We start from the raw sequence: 19,805 nt of genomic DNA on the forward strand, positions 1-19,805 counted from the left end.
TGTAGGGTTCCCCTCAGAATTGGTAAGGCAAAAACTGTCTTTTGGCTGGCCCTACTGTTGAAAAAACCCAAAACCTTCTTATAGATATTTAAAAAACTACTGCTAACTTTATATTCAGTGACATACACAGATCCTCTAAATAGATAACTAAATGAGTCTGACAAATGCATATACCCATGTAACTCAAAACACAATTAACACAGAAAATTTCCTTCACTCCAGAAAATCCTTCATGCTCTTTTCTAGTCAACCCTGACTTCCACCAGTACCACTGTACTGACTTCTATTACCATACATTCACTGTCTTTTTTTAAATATTTGAATAAATAGGATCATGTATTCTTTTGTGCCTACCTTTGTTGGCTCAGTGTGTTTATCAGTCAATATTAATTCATATAGTCTGCTGATTGCTAGGCACTATTCCATTGTATTAATTCTAATACCATTTTGATTCATCTTTTTCCCCCCCGAAAACCTACAAAATTTTCTCTTTAACCAAAGATATGGAATGATATGCTTTGACATCACTTCCATTTTTTCTTTTTTTTTTTGTTTTTTTTTTCCGGTACCGGGGATCAAACTCACAACCTTGCGCTTGCCGGTGAGGCGCTGTGCCGCTGAGCTAAATCCCCAGCCCTATCACTTCCATTTTAACTATCCACTGGATCAAGAGTTTCATGGTCCTTTTAATATAGAAACTCAATGTCCTTCAGGCTTAGGAAATTCTGTTGAAATATTTCACTGAAAACTGCCTTCTACACCATCCTCTATGCTCTTGTTCTGAAACTTCAGTTATTTATAGATGTTACACTTCAGGCTGGTCCTCTAAATTTCATATCTTTTCCTTTCCTTTTTTTCTTTTCATCTCTTTTCCTACTGTTATAGTTTCTGGAATTGTTCTATTGGTTTTGGTTTCCTTTTCTTCTGTTAATCACATGTTTGAATTTTTTAAAATATATTTTAAAGCTCCTATTTTGAGATTCATTTTCCAGGTACCTTCCTGACCTGCACAACTGCCTTTCAAATCCCATCTTTCTTTATCATACATTCTTTTGCTAAGGAGAGTAATGATAGTTTTTTTTTCTTCTCCCTGCAAAAACTTTTCTCCAAATTACTTTTTCTCTCCTTGGGATTTAGGTTCAGTCTTTCACAATAAATTTTTTCTTCTGCATATCTAGGTAATTCCTGATAATACGTTCACATGTAGAAGTGTGAGCAAAAAAGTTGATTATAAGCATGTGCACCTGAAGAGAGATAACTATAGTTATCAGATCACAAAATTCTAACTAGGCTATTTCTTTGTGAAATTGCTTACAACAGTACGTATTTTTATTTTAGGCCTTTTCTCTTAGGCTCTTCAGATTCCCTATAGAAATTACTTTTAATCTCTTTTACCTGCAAGATATAGTAAACCTAATCAGAGAACTTATATTTTCTAGGGCTTAGTGTTATATCCTTGCTCTCAATAATGCCTGGTGTTCCCTAGGTTACAGACTGCTTCATCTTACCTTTTTCAAAAGATAAACTGAGGACATAGGGGACTTTATTTTTCTTTTTTCCTATTCTTTTCAAACAGAAAACCATACTGATGTTTTTAAAAAATTTTGTTTCTTAGACACATTATCAGGTTTTCCCTAGTTCATATTACAAAACAGTTAAAGCTTGCTCCAAAATTTAAATGTTTTAAGAGCAGAGAATAAAAACAGAACTAAATTAGATACTTAGCCTTAGGAAGTATTACCAAAGAATTCTAAAATATACAGATATTTCAAAGCTCGTAGCTCCTATCCATGTTCTATTTAGAGAACAATAGTCTGCATCAGGATTGGCAAACAGCAATCTGGGTGCCAAATTTCACTGCCTGTTTTTAAAATAATGTTTTACTGGAACACAACTATGCTCACTCATTTACATATAGTTTATGGTTGCTTTACAGCTACAATGACAGAGCTGAGCAGCTGTGACAAGGACTGTATGGTCCACAAGCCTAAAGTATTTACTGTATTATTCTTTGTGGGAAAAGTTTGCTGACTCCCCTGTCTACATTAAAATATTCCATTTTATGCTACAAAATAGCGCTGAGCTAGTTTGTGCAATTTGTATCCAAAAAATTTAAAAGCATATCTTATTCTAGAAATAGCTTTCTTAAAAACTTTCTACAGTAAACTGAAAATGCCTGAAAAACATCTGCAGCCAAATAAATCCTTTTTTCAATTTAATCATGAAATAAAAATTCAAGCCTATATGTATAAAGTCCTAGCACAGTTGGACAGACTTTGATAAACCAACTAAAACAACTGTCATCATCTCCTCTGACCAGCAGAAGCATTCCTTCTGTTCTTTCAGTTAGATTCCTTTTACTTCAACCGAAAAGAATATTCTGGTTTTTGGATCAACCAGTATTTCTCTTTTCTTTCTTCTCTGTTGACTTCTTTACCCAGTGTCCCTTCTAAAATAGTCCCTGATAGACTTTCTGATGATCTCATTATTAAAGAAACACATTCAACTAATCAAATAACTCAAATTCTCTGACACAAGCGAAAAAAATAGTAAGAAGTATTCAAAAATTAAAGAGTATCTAAGTACAGCCTTCACAGGATACAGTCAATTATATCAACATCATAATGATATAAACTTTATTTCTTTAGTCACACATTAAGGTAACTGTAACTATGATACAAACCCATGACACCTGTGAAGTTATTTTCCCTAATGGACAATATAGTTAGTTACACCTGGCCGCCATCAATAGCAGGTCTTTATTCAAATAAAAACATGCAAAGCAAATGGTAAATAGTAGAAAATTCTGTGTCTCAACAGAAACTTACATTTACACAGAAAACAACTGAGTTCCTAAGACTAAATATCTGAAGAAAAGCAAAGCAAAATACAAATGATGTTAAAGATCATAAATCTCTTTCACTGAAGATCAAATAATTTTATTTTGTTTTGTTTTTTGTCTTTTTGAGACAGGGTCTCGCTATGCAGTGTAGGCTGGCCTTGAGGTTACTTTGTAGCCCAGGCTGACCTCGAACTCACAACAATCCTTCTGCCTCAGCCTCCCGAGTGCTGCGATTACAGGTGTGCACCACCACACCCAGCTTTTCTTTGGTACTAGGAATTGAACTCAGGACACTGAGCTTGCCAGGCAGGCGCTTGTGCCACTGAGCTACATCCCCAGCCCAAGATGAAATAATTTTGACAGCAGTTTTTAGAGAATTATAAAGAACAATTATTCCTTTTTTCATTAATTACTGTCTTGAAAATACTCCCTCCCCTTACACAGGATCTTACTATATTGCCCAAGCTGTTCTCAAATCTCCAGGTTCAAGTGATCTCCCTGTTAGCATCCCAAGTAGGTGGGACTATCAGCACACACCACTGTACCAAGCTGAAAGTGTCATTTTAAGAAGGATATTCATAGGCATAGAGAGGTACATTATGCTATCCTGTTATTCTTTGTTGAAATTTTTTGTGATAAAACTTTTTAAAAGATATATATACATATGAGATAAAGATATCTTTAGAAAAAGAAAAGCTGAAGTTTTAACAGCTAAAAACCAGTCATTGGTAGACACATTACTTGTCAAAGAACAAAGGAGAATGCCTATAGGAAGAAACAGAAATTCACTCTGATCAGGAAGAATTTACCTAACTATGCAAAAGCTGCCTCAATGTAGGAACACACAAATCCTCCCAATATGCAATTTAAAAACTCATATCAAGAAAATTTAAATAGTAAATGTTTTAAATTCATAGTATAACAGTTTTAAATTAAGTCTTAATTTGGTCTTGTCTATTAAAAAAAAACTACAGTAAGTTTATTAGGCTTCTCAAAGATGTCCAATATGAATTATTACCTCTGAACTCTACTACCATCAGTTTATAGCAAACTAGATTTTACTTATTTGAAGTCTTTAGGGTTCCACTAAGAATTTCTGTATTTTTTAAAATTAAGCATCTACCACAGAGGGAATGCTTTCAAACTAAAAGATGACTTATTATTTAACTACAGGAGCTCAAGGCCTCCACTTTCTTCACTACTATCTGAGATCTCTGATCAATTTAATACTTGAGAAAAAGCTGCTTAGATTTATTCATACCTCTTTCTTCCTCATGTTTTTTGGCAGATGCACTTTTAGGTCTTCCTCTTCCTCGTCTGATATGATCTGAATGGCTGTTACTTCGAGACCTCTTTCTGTTTTCTAAATCTTTATTTACTGTAGAATTTATCTTCTCTCTCCTAACTCTCTCTGTTCGCCTCCTCTTGGCCTCATGCTTGTTTTCTGTATGGGTGAATAAAAGCGATATATTTTAGGGCTTAGCAAGAACTGTGTGCCCAAATTTTCATTGTCTTCCTTCTGTTTTCTAAAGAGCACTAGGATAAACTTCCTGGCATATTTTATAGAACTGCAGCATATATGCCTCCCTCAGCCACACAGAAAAAAAGAAATAACAGAATTCAGATTCACAAAATCTATGAGTTACGAGGAATGTTAGAAGGCAAAACCAGTTTTTTCATTTGACTACTTTAATTTCAGCCCTTACAAATTCAATCAATTCCACAGCAATCTTTCTGCATTTTTTTGCTCCTGTTTCCAGCTAAAAATGGTGAAATCAGGAAAGGGGAAAAAAATTGCAATCCTTTTTGTACTCTGATTACAGACTGAAATATGTCAAATATGCAGAAGCAAAACTGACCTTAGACATTATACATTAACATTCTAATAAAAATTAGAGAGCATCCACAGAAAATATTTTTGAAACACTAAAAAAGGAAATAGCATTCACTGATGAAGTACCTACTAAGAGAATATTGTTCCATAAATGGAACAGTAATAGAGGAAATTTACGGAAGGGTCATTTAATTAATTAAAAAAGTTATCCATCCACTCCAAACAAAAATGCTAAATATGACAAAAACATAAAAAGTAAGCCCAGAATGGTGACATACACCTGTAATCCAAGTTACTCAGGAAGCTGAGGCAAAAGGATCATAAATCCAAAGACAGACTGGGTAACTTAGCAAGACTCTGTCTCAAAATAAAATTTGAAAAAGGGGACAGAGGGAAGTAGGCATGTAGCTGTGTGCTACAGCACATGCTTAATAAGCATGAGACCTTGGCCTCAATTTCCTGTACCACACACACACAAAAAAAAACAAAACAAAAACTTGTTTTATTATATATCAGAATCAAAACGAGAAAAAGAATTCCCTAAATGCCTAAAGTCATAGCGTAAAGGGGTAAAACAAATCGGAAAATTCGTATCTCCAGAACTAAAGAAAATAATAAAGTTAAAAAGTACAGTAAACTACTATAAAAACAGAAAAAAGAAGAAGGTAAAACAGTAACAATTATCTCTAAATACCATACATATCCTTGGACAATTAGTTCTAAACCTGAGATTCAACATATACTGGACGACACAAGAACATTATTAGAAAGTTATCAAAGACAACTAGGGTCTGTTAAAACACTGAGGGTCTAACTTTGAAAGGTATCCACTGACCATGATAGCATTAGGGACAGCTAAGATAGGAGGAAATATAGTAGGCAGTCAGACAGGGCTGGGCCCTCTATGGAGTAAGTGCAAACGATGAGAATGCATCAGGACTGTAGCTGGAGGTGCACCTGAAGATTAAAAGTTATAATGGCTAGTTATACATACTTCCCTAAGGGATGAATGAAGATTTGGGATTATTGGTATCACCCTTTTGAGATTTCCCAATATCTCATTGGGGTGGGCCATCCTCTCCCATCTACTAAGACTATTAAAACTAAAGACAAGACTAAGACTACAGATTATTGACCCAGGTTAATGATGTCACCCGTGTACCCTTGTGACCATTGGATCAATAGTGCCCAAGCAAATATATTGGCAGTCTTATTGATCAGAACTTTGACCCATGTTGTACCTGCCTCATCATTTTGCTATAGATTTTGCTGTCTCTTGGGAGCTATCCTACTCCGCATTCCTTTTCTCCCTAATATAATAAATAAATTTTCCTACTTTTGGGTTGTTCCTTAGAATTCATTTTTCAACTTCAGGAGAGTCTTTTTTTGTGTGTGGTACCAGGAATTGAACTCATGACCTTACATTTGTAAGGCAGGCGCTGTGCCACTGAGATATATCTCTCATTCTTCAACTTCAAGGGACACAAATCAGTACTTGACATCTAGCATTTCCCCTATATCAATAGGACAATCTGAACATCAATTACAAAAAAATTAACTGTAACAGACTGAAACATATTAATGAAGTATTTATCCTACTTTTTCTTTCCTTTCTTTTTGAGACAGAGTCTCACAGCATATTTTAGGCTGACCTTGAATTCACTGCATAGGCCAGACTGGCCTTAAACATGTGACGACCCTCCTGTTTCAGTGTTCAAATGCTGAGATTACAGGTATGCACCACCATGCCTGGCACTTATCCTGCTTTTTCCATTCAAACTGTATCACTTATTTGTAAACCAAACAGCAGATGAAGGGAAGCTTTCTAGTTTACAATTATTAAAGGTAATAAATAAAAAAGATTGATAGAATCAAAGAATTATTTCTCAACCCGTCACACTAAAAGATCTAAGCACTACACATTAACTGCTAACATCACTAAAAGAGAAATAAGCAGAATTTAGGAGTCTACTGACAGAAGTACGTAATTGCTACCTATTAAGTAGTCATGTTATAAAAAATCCAGCAACTATTTTATCAATGCTTAGATCCATGCTTTCCTAACAGATAAGTGGTGTGGGTGTATGATGATGATGATGATCATGACTTTGACGTTGGTCATGTGAGCTAAAGTTCCTGTGACTGTGAAAGGAAACAAGAATCAACTGATATGGACACAGGGAATGCAAACACTCGTAATTCAGATGACAAAGAAAACACCAATGTGAGTTCATATTTGACTAGCTGAAATGTTGCAAAATGGCCACAAAACCAAAAGGAATGATCCAAAAATATACTGAAGATCTTGGCAGGCATGAAATTTAACGGACAGAATGCCAGCACTACCATTCATTGGAAACTTTAACAGATGAAATGCTACAAGATGCTGTTAAACGCATAAGGTTGAAATCCAAGTAAAATGTTCTATATGCACCATTACCCATATTGAAAACTGTGTTTATTATGACACCTCACTAGCTGAACTGAAAGCATTCATAGGTCTGCTATATTTAGCTCAGATTTTTTATGGTAATCATAGAAATGTAAAGACTTATGGGCCAAAATATGGCATAACAATTTATGCCCTTGTAGATGCAAAGACTTATCCTGTTTTCAGTTTAGACATTTATCCTGGAACTCTGGTCCTTATTTATATAGTAATAAACCAAATGATGTGAATAAACTTTCTGCTCCTATCTCTCAACCCATTCAGAATGTGACACTTGACAATTGGTATTAATAGTTTCCAATAGATATTACTTTGCTAAAAGCACAAGTTGACCAGTGCAAGAACTGTACCCAGGAACAAAGCAGAAATTCCAAACGAAATCCCGCAATTTCAAAACAGAGAATTGTATAGTACAATTTTTAGACTTCAGAAAGATATAACACCGGCTTCCTATATGGTAAAGAAAAAAACAAATTGGTACTGCTGATGTTGACATTTCACCATGATGGAAATATTGATAATGAAATCTTGACAAAATGGAAACTTTCAACAACAAAACCAAAGGTAGAGCAGATGTTGCTGATGAGTTATACAGCAACTGTGATGTCACTTGAAACACAAATCACTGCCCAATAGTTGTGTTTTACTCAATCCTAAACATATGTGGCATAAATAGTTTGACAGTTTCAAAAGAAAATGAGTGCAAAATATCATAGAGAAATTTTCTTAAGAGGACTAGGAATGGAACTCATAAGACATCATTTACAGCAAAGGAAAACCAAGACGTCTCTGTCCAGGGAACGATGCAAAGAAATTGTGGAGCACGTAAGTGAGCTGGCAGGTAAACAGGCAGGCACAGTATCACAAAGACCCACTACAAAAACAGGAAAACAAAAAAGAAGTCAAGCATGCCCTATGAGAAAGGACAGGGAAACAAAACATATGTGCTATCAGTGTAAGTGATACTTGCGTATGGAATGTGCAACTGTCATGAGTGAAGACTGCCTTGGATGACAGTTGAAGCAATGCTCATTTCTGTGGTAGACGCTGTTTGTGTTTACATTGTACTTCACATAACTTTTTATTTTTGATGTTATCTTTTAGGTTCTGTGAGCAAGTTAACAGCTGATGTGAAAATGCTGACGTCTATTCTAAGCACTCATTACATATCTGGCATTTTATTTTATTGATACCTTATTTCCCTACTAAGTGTATGTTGTACAAGATAGCAGGAAACTCCTAACAAAAGAGAGGTAACAAGACTGCCACAAAGGAAAGGAAAGCTAAGCACAAATGCTGTCATTGTAAGGGAGACATGTGCAAGGAGCATGTAGCTGTCATGTGTGAAGTCTGCCTTGGGTGTGATAATGGAAGCAAAGATTATTTTTGTGGTAGAAGTCTACTGGTATTTTCACTGTAGTTAATATAGGAATTTATTTCTGATGTTATAGTTTAGGTTTTGTAAGCAAGTACACAGCTGATGTGAAAATTTTGATGTCTATTCTAAATGAGTACATATTAAGAATTTAATACTTTACTTTCTTGATATTTTATGTTCCTCTAATCTACACATACAGTAAGAACCTCCTGACAAAACAGCAAGAGCACTGAGACATTAAGTATGTCCTACAAAAAGGCCAGGAAAGCAAAACACATGTGCTGTCAGTGTAAGCGACACATGTGTATGGAATGTACTCTATTTTCATATGTGTAGCCTAGTTGAGGTGTGATAACTGAACTAAAGATTTTTTTTTTATGAAGTACTACTGGTATTTTTATTGTAGTTGATATAAGAATTTATGTGTGTTGTTCTTTTTTAGACTTTGTACACCAAAAACGAGCCAATGTTCAAAATTTTGAGGCTGGGCATGGTAGCACATGCCTGTAATCCCAGCAGTTAGGATGCTGAGGCTGGAGGATTGCTGTGAGTTTGAGGCCAGCCTGGGCTACAGAGTGGGTTCAAGGCCAGCCTGAACTACATATGAAACCCTGTCTCAAAAAGACAAAAAAAAAAAAGAAAAAGTTTAATGCTTTTATATAAACATGCAATAAATATTAAAAACTCAATACTTTATTTTTGTTATTCTTTCCTGTTAAGTACTCATTGTTTACTATAATAAAACTCATAAAATCAATAATTCATCAATAGAAATATTCCAAAGAATAAATGTGGGTCTGAACAGACCCATGTTTTTGTGCCTTTATGCCAGTCTTACGCTGTGGGGGCTACACACTGCTGTTATGATGGCTCAAAGTTCAGCTGCTCTTATCTCTTCCCTAACCTGCTTATGACTTCACATGAATTTCTCACACGTATCTCTGATGCACTAAAACGAAAGTCTTGATTTCCTCCCTCAAGTATGTTTTTCCTCCAACCTTGATATTAGTAAACAGTACCAACGAGTTACATGAGCAAAACAATCTGTCATTTGTGATACATCTTGCTTCTTGTATTATCAGGTAGGTACTCCCTTGCAAAATACATCCACAATCTCTTCATTTCTCTCCCCCTGGAGCAATGCAGACAACATCCTTGTGAAACCACTGTCTCTACACAGCAGCCATATTATCTTTAAAAAAAAGCAAATTTCATAGATCCTTCTCATGAAAGTCATTTTATTAGCTTTGGTAACAAAAAGTCTTTTGTTCACTTTACCTTACATTTAGAACAAAGTAAAATTTCTTACTGAAGACCCAATTCTCCTAGTATTTGACATTTGCCCCTCTCTCCAATCTTATGTCACAATACTTTGTTCCTTACACTCCCAACACACCTCTCCTAAAACAAGCTCCTCCCTCTGTACCCAGTCTGTATTTGCTAACCCATCTATCAAGAGCTCTCTTCCCAAAACTCTGCATGAAACAGGCTTTTTTCACTTCAGAAATCAACTCATAGGCCACTCCATCTGGATCTGCACAGCCCAACTTACTTCCTATAATCTATTCCTATTTATATCTGTTATTTATTTACTTATATGCTTACTGTGTCTCCCCCATCAATACAAGCTTTACAAAAGTTGTGACTCCTTTACTTATCTTCTTCTCAGAATCTATACAGTAACTACTGCTGAATAAACACAGACTGAGTACATTCATTTTCTTACCACCTTTTTCAAAATACCCATGAGATGAGAGTCAACATGGGAAAAGGAAAAAAGGAAAACCCAGAGTTGAAAATAAGGAAAAACTGCTATACACGAGCCAAAATTAGAGAATTTCAGCAAAACAGAAAGACAAGCATTCTGATTAAGAAACCGGAATAGAAGAAACTATCACCCAAAATAGTAATAAACGATGATTCTTATAGAAGAGAGCTGTTCTTCTCAAAAGACTCCCAAAGGTACTGCTAGAACAGGACAAAAAGTAAAGAGGAGCAAGCCACCGGGAAGCTATAGTACCACTGCAGAATAGCTGGACTTTTATGGAGGAAGTAACAGAGGAAGTAAAGCTCAAGAAACAGAGGATTTCAAACCTCCTTATGAGAAGAAAAAATCAATTCCTTGTTGGAAAGAAGTACCATAAGAGATTCTGTATTTTAGCCCAGAACAAAAATCTTCCTTATTTTTGGCAATAATAATATTAATCAGTGTCCTGCCCCTGCTTCCCAGAGTGCCAGGATTACAGGCATGCACCACTTTGCCTGCCTAACACTGCTCTGTTAACACTCCTCTCTCTTCCCCTCACTAAAATTAATTTTTGTTTGTTTGTTTGTTTTGTTTTGTTTTGTTTCTGGTACCAGGAATCAAACTCACAACTTTACGCTTGCCAGGCAGGCGCTGTGCCACTGAGCTAAATCCCCAGCCCAAAATTAATTTTAAACTTTTAAGAATTCCTTACAGTTTCTACAATACTGTTTATACATATATTCTGCTAGACTAAGTTGTATATAGTTTATTCTTCTACTTCCCTATTCGTATATATATATATATATATATATATATAATGAAGTATAAAAAACGATTAGTATATTTCAAAAACAGAAGTTTTGAACACTAGACAAATCTATTTAACCTAACCATGTCCTTCAGGTCATAAAATGTGTTTAATGGGAAGTTTCAGCCCACTGAATTTTTAAAAAATCTTTGATAAGCTTGATTTTATTTTTATATGAAAAATTACAATTTCAGCTTTAGTAATTGTTCTTTTACTTTGGGAGGCTGACACAGAAAGATCCCAAGTTCAAGTCCACACTGGACAACTTAGCAAGATGGTCTCAAAAATTTTAAAAATGATTGGGAATGTACCTCAGTACAAATGAGTTCAATCCCCACTGCTGCAACAAACCAAACCAAACCTGTTTTAAATGTTTAATTATTGCTGGTTATGGTGGTGCACATCTATAACCCCAGCCCTTGGGAGGCTGAGGCAGGAGGATCACCACGAGTTCAAGGCCAGCCTGAGCTACACAGCTAGATCCTATCTAAAATAAATAAATGACAACTAGTTTAGTGATCACTTTTGCTACTACAATGTATTGCCTTCAAAATCCTAGTAAATACCTCTTTGCATATCTAGATAATTAGGCTAAGTCAAATATCTATTCATAAACAATTCTAGCTGGGTGTGGTGGCACACACATCTGTAATCCCAGCACTCGGAGGCTGAGGTAGGAGGATCGCTGGAGTTCCAGCTTGGGCTACAAAGTGAGTATAAGGCCAGCTTCAACTGTATAAAAGGAAAACTGTCTTAAAAGGAAACAAAAAAAAATCTAGATTCTAGGTTGGTCGCATTTAAAACTTTTAACAACTACTTTAAGGTTGCTCTCCAAAAAGGTTTTGTCAAGTTATTTCACCAACAGTAACAGTGACCATTTTGCCATGTTCACAAAAAGCACTTAAAATTCTTTAAATTTTTGTCAGACTGAGGACAAAATTTCCTCTGTAAATTCTCTACCTTTCTTTACAATTGAGCACTTAATGAACTAGTGATTCTAAAATTATATTGTCATTCAGCATCCCTTCACTATAAATACTCAACTGAGTACAGAAGAAACATACCTCAATACATACATATACGTCTACGTAACAAATCCACAGTCAACATCATACTGAATGAGAAAAAAATGAAGTGTTTCCTCTAAAATCTGCAACAAGACAGGGATATTCAAACACTTATTCAACAGAGTACTGGAAGTCAGCAATAGCAATTAGACGAGAAGAAAACAAAACTGGAAAGGAGGAAGTCAAATTATCTATAAACAAAATATATTGTACTTTATATACAAAAAATAACAGGAAATATATAGAAAAACCTATATAGACACCATCAAAAACTGTTAGAACTGATAAACAAATTCAGTAAAGCTACCAGACATAAAATCAACATACAAAAAAATAACATTTTTATATACCAGCAATAACTAAATTGCTAAAAAAGAAATCAAGAAAGCAATCCTATTCGTAATAGCTTAAAAAAAGAGCAAGGGCTGGGGATATAGTTCAGTGGCACAGCACCTGCCTGGCATGCACAAGGTCCTGAGTTTAATTCCCAGTAACAAAAAAAAAAAGGAGCAAGAGCTCAACAGTGAAAAGTATAAAACACTAATCAAAGAAACTAAAGAGAACATACAAAAAATGAGAACACATCCCCTGTTTATGGATTGTTAAAATATCCATACCACCCAAAGTGATATACAGTCAAGGCAATCCTCATCAAAATATCAAATATTCTTCTTCTAAATATAGAAAAAAAATCATAAATTCACTTGGAACAAAATTCCCTAAATAGTCAAAGCAATCCTAAATAAAAGTGACAAAACTAAGAGACAATACCTGACTTCAAAACATACTACACAAAGCTATAGATAAACTAACACAGAGACCAAGGAGACACAATACAGAACCCAGAAATTAATCAACATACATACAGCCAGCTGATTTTCATCAAAAGTGATATGAACATATATGGCAGATAAGTAAATATTGCTGAGAAAACTGGATGTGATTATACCAAATTAAGGTGCTCTGCAAAGAAAACAGTGTGAAAAGACAACCTGAAAAAGTTAATAAAATATTTATGAGCTATTATCCAACATACTGATATCTGAAATATGTAACAAACTAAATAACCTAATAGCATGAAAACAATCTGATTTTCAAAATGGGCCAAAGATCTGAGCAGACATTTCATAAAAGATGACATACAAAATGGCCAGTTAAGTATTAAAAATGTTTAATACCACCAATCATCAGGAAAATGCAAATCAAAATTACAAAGACATCATCTTACCCTAGTTAGAATGGCTAGTATTAAAAAGACCACCAAAAAAAAAAAAAACAACAAAACACAGCAGAAAGAAAATGCTAGTGAGTATGTAGAGAGAGGGAATTCTTACATACAACTGGTAGGATCGTAAAGTTAGTACAGCTACTATGGCAAACAGTATGGAAGGTCCTCAAAGCAAAACAAAACAAAAACAGTACTACCACATATACTCCAACGGGGCTGGGGATTTAGCTCAGTGGTGCAGCGCCTGCCTGGCAAGCGCGAGGTCATGAGTTCGATTCCCAGTACCAGAAACCCCCCCCCCCAAAAAAAAAGAACACATATGCTCCATCAACCCCACAAATGACTATATACCCTTAGGAAATGAAATCAATATACCAAAGAAATACCTGCACTCCCATGTTTATTGAAGCATTATTCACAACAGTGAATACCTACATATTTAAATCAATTTGAGGATGGATAAATGTGTAAGTTAAATGAGGTATATATAAAGGGTGGAATATAATTTAGCTATAAAAGAGCAAACCCTGTCACTTGTAGCAACATGGAAATGGAGGACATCATGTTAAATGAAGTAAGCCAAGCACATAAAGATATATCACATATTCTCACTCATATGTGAAAGCTAGAAAGTTAGTAAGAGAGTAAAGTAGTAGCCAATAGAGACTAGAAAGTGTAGGAGGGAAGAGGGATTAGATAAAATACATTCAGATAGAAGGAATTAATTCTAGTGTTCTACAGCACAGCAACATAACTACAGCTCACGTACAACAATTTATGATTATTTAAAAATAACATGTTTGAAGGTTGCCAACATATGGAAGTGATACACATCTGAGGAGATGGAATTGATAATTGTCCTGATTTGGTCATTATACACTATACACATGTATTAAATTAGCATGTTGATTAAATTTAAAAAAATACTACTTTTCAAATTTCCCAAAATTAGTCATCCAAAAATTATCCAAAATAATCTTATTTTTTAAAAACATAATTCTAAATTAAATCCAGGGACAGTATCTCCTTGCATTTTACTAACAAAATCCATTTTACTCTGATTCACAAGCCCTACATAATCTGGCCTCTGTCTGTCCCTCTGAACTCATTTCCCACTTTCTGCCGTTACTGTCTACAATGCAACCACACTGGTCTTTTCATTCCTAAAATATCAAAATTTTTGGCCTTAGAACTTTTGTATCTGCTATTTCCATCTGCCGAGAATATTCTTCTCCTTGAATTTTACCAGTACTATTGAGAGTCAGCTTAATGCCACCTTTGAGACTACCATTCAAAAGTAGCCAGCCAATCGCCCCTAGAAAGGTGCCCCCTTTTAATTTCCTACAAAGCAAACATTACAAGGCCATATTTTCTGCTTATTTGTTCATTGCCTATCTCCACAAGAATGTAAACTCCATGATAGCAGTCAATCCACCTTCACACTGCTTTATGCCCAAGACACAGCATATCTACGTACTCAAAATCAATCCCTAAAGCCATTATATAAAGTTCTGATATTATCAAAGAATAGGGAACAAAATGCTATCTTTTAATATACCTACTAAATAAACCCAATTTATCTACATTAATAGAAAAGCAACAAATTCAAAATTATTTTTATTCTCAGAGAATTATGCAAAAAACCATATTCACACCAAAACTAAATTATATTTTCGTCACTAGTTAAAAAATTAAAAAAATTTTAATATTATTGTAAATTTAACCAGTATTGAATGAAAAAAAAGAACAACTATCCGTCAACAAGTGAATGAATAAACAAATTGTGGTATATTCACACAAAGAATACTACTAAGCAATAAAAAAGAAATGAACTCAATATACAACATAGCTAAGTCTTAAATAATTATGCTTACAGAAGCCAGCCCCCCTCATGAAAGTACTGTACATACTATATGATTGCATTTATATGAACAGTGATAAGAAAGAGTAATGGTTACTTGGGGTGGAGCTACTAGGAGGTAGGGATTACAAAGGCAAACTAGGAAACTTTTCAGAATGATAAACATTCACAACATCAAGTACAGTGATAGTTTGGTCTACACATATGTCAAAACTCATCAAACTGTTTATTTTAGTTCAATTTAGGGGATGAGACTGTAGTTCAATGGTAGAGTGCTTGCCTAGCATTTATGAGGCCCTGGGTTTTATATCCCACATGCAAAAAAAGTACATAAATAAATATCTGTCCATTTTACTCAATGTCAATTATTACTTTAAACTTTATAAAGGGCTAATTAATAATTGTCACTGAGTAAATCAGACATGTTTAATTTTCTTTTGGGTGCTGGGGATTGAACCAAGAGCCTTGTACAACTGAAGTTAGCACTCTACCACACAGCTGTATCCACAGCTGCTTCTATTCTAAGACAAGGTCTCACTATACTTCCTAGGCTGGCCTCAAATTTGATATCCTCCTGCCTCAGTACCCTGAGTTGCTAAGATTACAAGCATGTGCCACCAGGCCTGGCTTAACTAAGATATTTCTTTTTTTAATTTCAATAAAATTTACAATAGATAAAAATAAAATTTTAAATGTTACAAACTTTGTAAGAATTATAAACTGATTCCTGCTGGCTATGTTGTCTTTTTGTATTTTTAGTAGCACTGATACAACCCAGGGCCTCAAGTACACTAGGCCTGTGCTCTAGCACTCACTGAGCTACATCCCCAGCTCTCCAATAGGTAAGATTTTAATTTTTAACTTCAACAACAAAAAGTATAAATAATAAATTCATAAAATTAAATCTCGACATCAAAAAAACTAAAAACTATTAAATTTTCACAATTACCTGTAGAAGATGGTGATTTCTCTGAGTGTTTTGCATTTAAAAGTTTTCTGCTAATAAATATGTAACCACAGGGACATGATTTACATGCAACGGGAACCTGTCGGGGAAAAGAAAAAAGAAAAAATGTATTACTCTTTTTTCTATTGCTAAATTTTTCAGTATTTAGACTCCTCAAATGAATTCTAAATTACTTGAAGTAGGAATCACTGACTTATTTAAACCCAACATCCTTACTACAAATTATATAAGATGGGTATCATGTCACACAGACTTGGATCTTCTTAGTGAGTACAGTACTATGAATACTGTACTATACCATACTACAGCAGTAGTATAAGACGTAAATGCATGATAAATGTACAGATTTAAGTGACCAACAGAAAACCTTAAAAGGGTCAGTGCCAAAGGGATATATGTAAGAAAAAAGGTAGCACTTCTGTGGTAATCCCAACACTCACGAGGCTGAAGCAGAAGGCTGAAGCAGTATTACCACAAATTCAAGGCCAGCCTGAGCTACATAGCAAAACCCTGGTTCAAAAAACAAAAGTAGTATTTCCTAAAATGTTAGTTTGAGATACAGAGTAAACTAGATAGGGGGAGTTAATCATAAGATTATCAGGGTCCAACTGTAAAAGTGAAACAGTGAGAATGGAAATAGAGGAAAGATCTATTTGTCACATGTTTCAAAGACAGGAAAAACAAGATTCAGGCCAAAACTAACTAGAGGTGATAAAACGAGATGAACCAAAAACAACTTAGGGTTCCAACATGAGACAGGAAGACGCCAATTAGCCCTGAAAAAAGAATAGTTTTCAACAACCAATTTGAGGGTCACAAGTGTACTATAAACAAAAAAGGAGCGTAGGAGCTGTGATCGAAGAACTTAGTTATAGTCTCAATTCCCAGAAAAGACCTTGGACAAAAGATTTAAGTCGCAGGCTTCTGCTTCCAAACCTGCATATTTTTAAGGACACATGTTATTAAAAATCACTGAGAATTTTAGATTCGTCCCCACAGTTGTCTTACTGATTATTAATGATCCTTGAAATCAAGGCATTTCACCAAAAATCAGATTAAGCTTTTAAAAAATCTCAGAACACTGTAATTTCTGTAAGATAAATTTCATTTGCCAGTTGTTCTACTTAAGTTATAATTATAACGCTTGTCATCCATGCATGAATAGAATGCTTCAATTCTAGAATATACTCCATCTAATTAAGCTAAAATGAAATTTGGCAGAAGAGATCTTTTTCTTCATGTAAAAATACCAAATAAAGGATCTCCAATTTACACTTAAAGGTATTAACGAGTACTATATAAAGGTACATCTAACAGCTTGATTTATTAGAAATGCAATGAGACCTCTTCGAACCATGGTGTAAGTTCTCCATAATTTGTTTATTTTAGAGCACTTTAAAAATTTACCTATGATTTTTTTGGTTTTGGATTTATTTTAAAGAGAATAAAAATTTAAAAATTAAAAACAATACACAATTTCAAAACAAGATGATAGGAAATCAGCAATGGTTGTTAAATTGCATATTGTTATCTTCAAAGTAGTTGTTCAGATTACCAGATATAAGCATGAAATATTGGTTAAAAATTATTTTTAAAAATTAAGCATGAACTATTCCTTTCAATAAACCAACAGAAATTAGTACAATTATCTTAGCTATTGTGTGTGTGTATATATGTGTGTATGTATATATATATATATATATATATATATATATACACACACACACGCTTTTTCCCTTTCCTTTCTTTTCTCCTTTCCCTCATCCCAGTTGTTCCTTCCCTTTAGTTTCTTTCCCTTTCACAATGATTACATTCACTGTGGGGACCTGGTACATAACACACACACCTCAAGGGTTTTTTTTTTTGAGACACGATCTCCATTATCTAGTTCAGACTAGCCTATTAGCATAGGATGGCCTCAAATTTGGGGCAATCCTCTGTCCTCAGCCACCCTAGTGCTGAGATTATAGGTATGTGCCACCACACCCAGCTAACCTATGACTTTCATCAATTACTTTCACGGAAAGACAAATCTCTTAGTAACCAAAAGCCTTCATTTCTCATCGTATATACTGAAAAAAGGACACAACAAACTAACTGCATTGTGACTGGCTGAATTGCATCCCACAAAAAAAATTCATCTGCTGAACCTATAAATCCTACCCCTTTGGGATAGTTATTTGGAGATGAGTGACTTTTTAAACAGATTATTAGGTTTACATGAGGTCATATGGTGGGACCCTCTGAATAGGACTAGTAATCTTGTAAGAGACAAGAGATAGCTTGCCCTGTTTTTGCCACATGAAGAAACTCAGAAAACAGCCATCTGCAAGCCAGGCAATCTCTCACCATGATCTTGGAGTTCCAGTCTTCAAAACTGTAAGAAAATAAATGTCTACTGCTTCGGCCACCCAGGCTATACTATTTTGTTATGGCAGCCTGAGCAAACCAAGACACAGCTGACTTTACACAAAAGAACGTATGTGTACATGTGTTTGCATTGCAAAATTAACGTGATCTTTCCAAATAAATACTGTCATGTTCTGTTACTGTTTTAGCGGTTCTCACAAGTTTATGCTGCTTCTTTAAACAGGATATTAAAAACAGATTTTTCATGAAAGACCCCTTTATGCCAAGTAAAATAAGGACAGGATTTGTAATTACTTGTACCCAACAGAAACTCAAATGCATACCCTGTAAACCTTATATTTTTGAACTATTAATTGGAATAAGTGGAAATGATCTAAACAAAAATAATACGCCAACAGTCACATAAAAAAAGTCGAACTTTGTGAAAATTTAACAAATTTAGTTTAATGCTAAGAATGAAAGTAACTCTTCGGAAAAGATGACTAAACTGTTTTTATAACACATACTGGTAGAGTTCAATAAACCATCTTGCACAACCATTCTCTGTCAGCATTCTTACCACTCCTTGTAAGTAACACTGAAACATGTACCATGTTTTGCTACAAGATTTGATCAACCTCAAGAATGCTTCTTGAAAAATGCATTAAACCGAGCACATTGTTTTAAAAAGTGTCTCCAGCCATTTCAAACTATTCTTGATCAAGGAAAAAGAAAGGGGGACAGCGAAGGTAGTCATTTTGAAAACTCCACTCTGTGGGAAAGGAAAAAACACACCCAGATCTGGATGAAAAGAAAGCCTTAGGAAAGGTTTTAACTGAGGTAATTCCAACTAATCGTTGGAATGTAAGGCAGACAGAAACGTCTATTCTAGTAGAGAATGGAGCATGCTTTAAAAGTAGGAAACATGGGATTTTGTTTTTTTTAAGGACAGGTATAATAGGAATCATTTCAGATTCACAAAACCACGTATATGTACGTCTTAAAGACGCGGACACAGCCACGCCAAACGTATCACGGAAAACGCCCTGGCGAGCGGGGCGAGGAGCCCACAGGGCTTCAACGCGGACGTTGCTCGATCGAGTTCCATTAAAAACAATGCAAAGAAAGCACGCGCGTCACACGACACCGAGAAGATCATAAGCACGTTTACGGGAGAAAGGAGACCCGCACTCGCCACACTGCACACCGCGACGCGGCCTTCCCCGGCCGGCGGCCAGCCCGCACCTCCCGCGGGACAAAGCGCCGGCCGGCCGG

General features: G+C 35.1%; 1 protein-coding gene across 1 annotated transcript in view; it reads right to left on the reverse strand.

The window, feature by feature from the left end:
* Window positions 1-19,805, reverse strand: part of LOC102015256 (chromosome unknown open reading frame, human C16orf87) — a gene marked incomplete in the record, with an annotated part of 32,696 nt that overhangs the window by 3,563 nt on the left and 9,328 nt on the right. Inside the window, 2 exon segments of the mRNA XM_013518584.1 lie at window positions 4,104-4,286; window positions 16,164-16,260. Coding sequence (XP_013374038.1) covers window positions 4,104-4,286; window positions 16,164-16,260 — 280 coding nt within the window.

The sequence above is a fragment of the Chinchilla lanigera genome, unplaced genomic scaffold (genome assembly GCF_000276665.1).
Source record: "Chinchilla lanigera isolate Chin_1 unplaced genomic scaffold, ChiLan1.0 scaffold00047, whole genome shotgun sequence".
NCBI lineage: Eukaryota > Metazoa > Chordata > Mammalia > Rodentia > Chinchillidae > Chinchilla > Chinchilla lanigera.